At 40.9% G+C, this 3,040-nt stretch overlaps 1 protein-coding gene across 1 annotated transcript in view; it reads left to right on the forward strand.

The window, feature by feature from the left end:
* The window catches only part of GUCY2F (guanylate cyclase 2F, retinal), an 87,379-nt gene that overhangs the window by 78,786 nt on the left and 5,553 nt on the right, over positions 1–3,040 (forward strand). Inside the window, exon 16 of the mRNA XM_077773784.1 lies at positions 2,533–2,627. Coding sequence (XP_077629910.1) covers positions 2,533–2,627 — 95 coding nt within the window. The remainder of the gene's footprint in view (positions 1–2,532; positions 2,628–3,040) is intronic.

Raw genomic sequence — 3,040 nt, forward strand, 5'->3', positions numbered from 1 at the left:
GTGTTGAAAAAAATAAGTGAGGAACTGGCATTTTTAGTTTTTCAACTAGTTTCTGGAGACATACCCAGAGTAAGCTGCCTCCTATAACACTGGTGTTTGCTGCTCTAGTCCTCTTTCTGAACTAGTCAGGATCCCGGGAGTTCTGATTTTATCAAAGAGCCCTCCTTGAATTGAGCTAGCAATAATTCCTCAGCCTAAGGAGTTTGGAAATCTGAAATAATTAATTCCAATTTGCCTATATATGAAACCTTTAGTTTCTATCAAAACATCCATGGTATCAAAGATGCCATTTCTTCCCCCCTTCTTTGAGAATAAAACTGCACAAACCATTATACCATCTGTCTGTTGCTGGTGCCTCTTTATTGGTTATGTACTGCCACTACTAAGGCAATGCCAGAATCACAATGTGCTTTTACCTTTATCATGGTTGAGCAAAGCAATTTGTTTATGCTAATATAGGAAAAGTATAGAACACAATAATAGGTTCTATATACAGTTTTCATGGATTTTATGTTTTAAAAACATTGAAGCTCTTAGCAGCCCTGGCTCTGGCTGCTACTAGGCAAGACAAGCTCGTCCCAATCTCCAGCAATATACACAAACTAGTCCCTGATGATATGGTGGCCTGTATCACAGTGGGTGGTGCCCTGTCTGACCCCACTCCTCATCACTCATGTGCAGAAACAGGCTTGCACAATGGGTCCAGTCTTAGTCAATCTAGCCTGTGCGGCTATGATTAAGGAGGCAGCACGGAACTTAGAAGCTGTTGTCAGAATAAATTTTCTGACATCTGGGAAAGTCTTCGAACTCTACAGACATGGCTGAAGCCATGGAAGTAGTCATCCAGGAACTGCTGCATGCATATGACTTTGCTCTTGAAGTGCAACCCAAGATGAAGTGAAATTGATCATGGAACTGCAATGCAGATTTGGCATGGTACTTTGGACTGATGTAAGCTTGTAGAAGACTGAAGTCATATTCTGGTCTGCACCAGGGAAACTCCACTCATTACATATTGGAAATACAGAGCTGAGAGCAGAAATTGAATTTTCAGATTTAGGTAGCACCTTGTCCAGTGATCAGCTAGGAAGAAGAAAATGGAGTGAATCATGCACAGCAGGTGTTTATTAAGCAACTGACTATGCAAGTAATGCATTGTGAGGGATACAAAGAAACATACACATGTCACAGCACTAAAGGAGCTGTGAAATATGGGAGTAAGCTCCACACTTGATTGAAGATTTATAAAGAGGGAGCCTCATGTTGTATATGAGATCAGGACATGTCATGGGTATTGAAAAATTAATTTCATCAATATCTCCTTTATGCCCAGTTGAATTAACTGGTTCTGGAATGGAAGTAACTAGTGACCCAGTCTTGGCATGATTCTCCTTGCCACACAACTGGATGCTTGTTGGAATGAGCTATCTCTCTTTTTTTGGCCTATGTGTTCCCCACTAGTAGGATTATGACTGGCGACCAGATGCTAGTGGAATGGCACACGTAGTGCTGGCTAGGAACACCCAGATGCACATGTGGCTTTTAGGAACCCTTTTTGAGGAGAGATTTTGGGTGAGCATGAGTTACTGAGAAAGACACAAACAATAGTACTGAACTATGAAGAGAACGAAAATTATTATGAGTAAAGAAAGCAGAAATTTCTTGCAGTTCTTTTTAGCCACGCCTTCCAACTTTGATTGTTCTCAGCTTCTGAATGAATTATTTTCTCAAGTGTGTGTGGGAATGTCTTGGACTTTTATTTAAGACCCAACTTGAACAAAGTCTCACTTCATAGGATAATAGTTTTCAGGAAAGTCAAGGATTCTACCTCAGTTAATAAATTATTGTTTTTCACCAAAGAATTGCATAAAATTTTTAGTCACTGTTCTCCATGTAGAACACTCTTATCCCGGGTTGGGCTCATTAGTTGGAAAATAATACATTCGTGTGTGTACACAGCTAGATGCATTCACCCAAAGGAAAGGTATAAATGTACAATTGCCACAGAATGTTGACAGAGGTCTTGGGACGTTTTTTTATTGATGTTTTATTTTAAGTACAGCAATACTGAAAGATAGTTGTATGGATGTGTATGAAGAAAGACACCTTTTGTCTCTTATGTAGGGTATGTAGACCTTGGGAGTTCTGCTTTAGCAGCAGCCTGTGAAAGAAGCTGCTGAAGCCAAACTTCCCTCTAAGGAGGTCACGTTTCAGCTGGGAGCACAGTAGTGGTAGCTGGTTTCTCAATCACAACCCTCAAGTTAAATTAACACCTTTCTATTGCATGGCCTTTCATCTGAGATAGTGTCTAGGAGGCTGATAGGTGCTACAGCTAACACCTTATTTGGGCCTGGTGAGGAAGGCCATCACTCCCCGTTCCTCCTCCTGTGAAACCCTAACTGAAGCTCGCTCTCTCTCAGGCACTTTTTGAGGGTCTCATTCATTTAGAAGCAGGGGCATTTATTACATTAATATTTTCTCATTGATTTTACCTGAAAGGATCCAGAGTCACTTCTGTCTTTCTTTTTACAGCTTATCGCATTCATGTCAGTCACAGCACTGTGACAATTCTTCGAGCTCTCAGTGAGGGCTATGAAGTGGAGCTTCGAGGAAGGACAGAGCTCAGGGTATAATGTCCTTTTGTTTTTTCTTTAAATCAAACCACTTGGACACACCTGCTTCTGGAGAGGTCATGGTCTGCTGAAAGAGTTTACCTGGATGTCTGGGACGTAGGGCTATAATTCGGGCAGAATATCCAGCCCTGTTTGCCATTCCCAAGAGATTGTCCCTTTTTGCCTCGGTTTTCTTCTCTTTAACTATGGCTACAATAAGGGGGATTGTTAAGACTCCTGAATTTTTCAGACTATGAGCTGTATCTTTCTTTCTAAAAGAATTGCCCAGAACTTGGTTTTTCAATGAGCTGCCCTATTATTTACATTTTCTTACTTCCATTGTGTTTACTCTTTGGCAGCTCCAGACATTGTTCAATAAGTTAAATTTATTTGTGAGCTTGGGTTTTCTATTTGCCTGCTCAGTGGCC

This window comes from Crocuta crocuta, unplaced genomic scaffold, assembly GCF_008692635.1.
Source record: "Crocuta crocuta isolate KB4526 unplaced genomic scaffold, BGI_CrCroc_1.0 scaffold737, whole genome shotgun sequence".
NCBI classification, from domain to species: domain Eukaryota; kingdom Metazoa; phylum Chordata; class Mammalia; order Carnivora; family Hyaenidae; genus Crocuta; species Crocuta crocuta.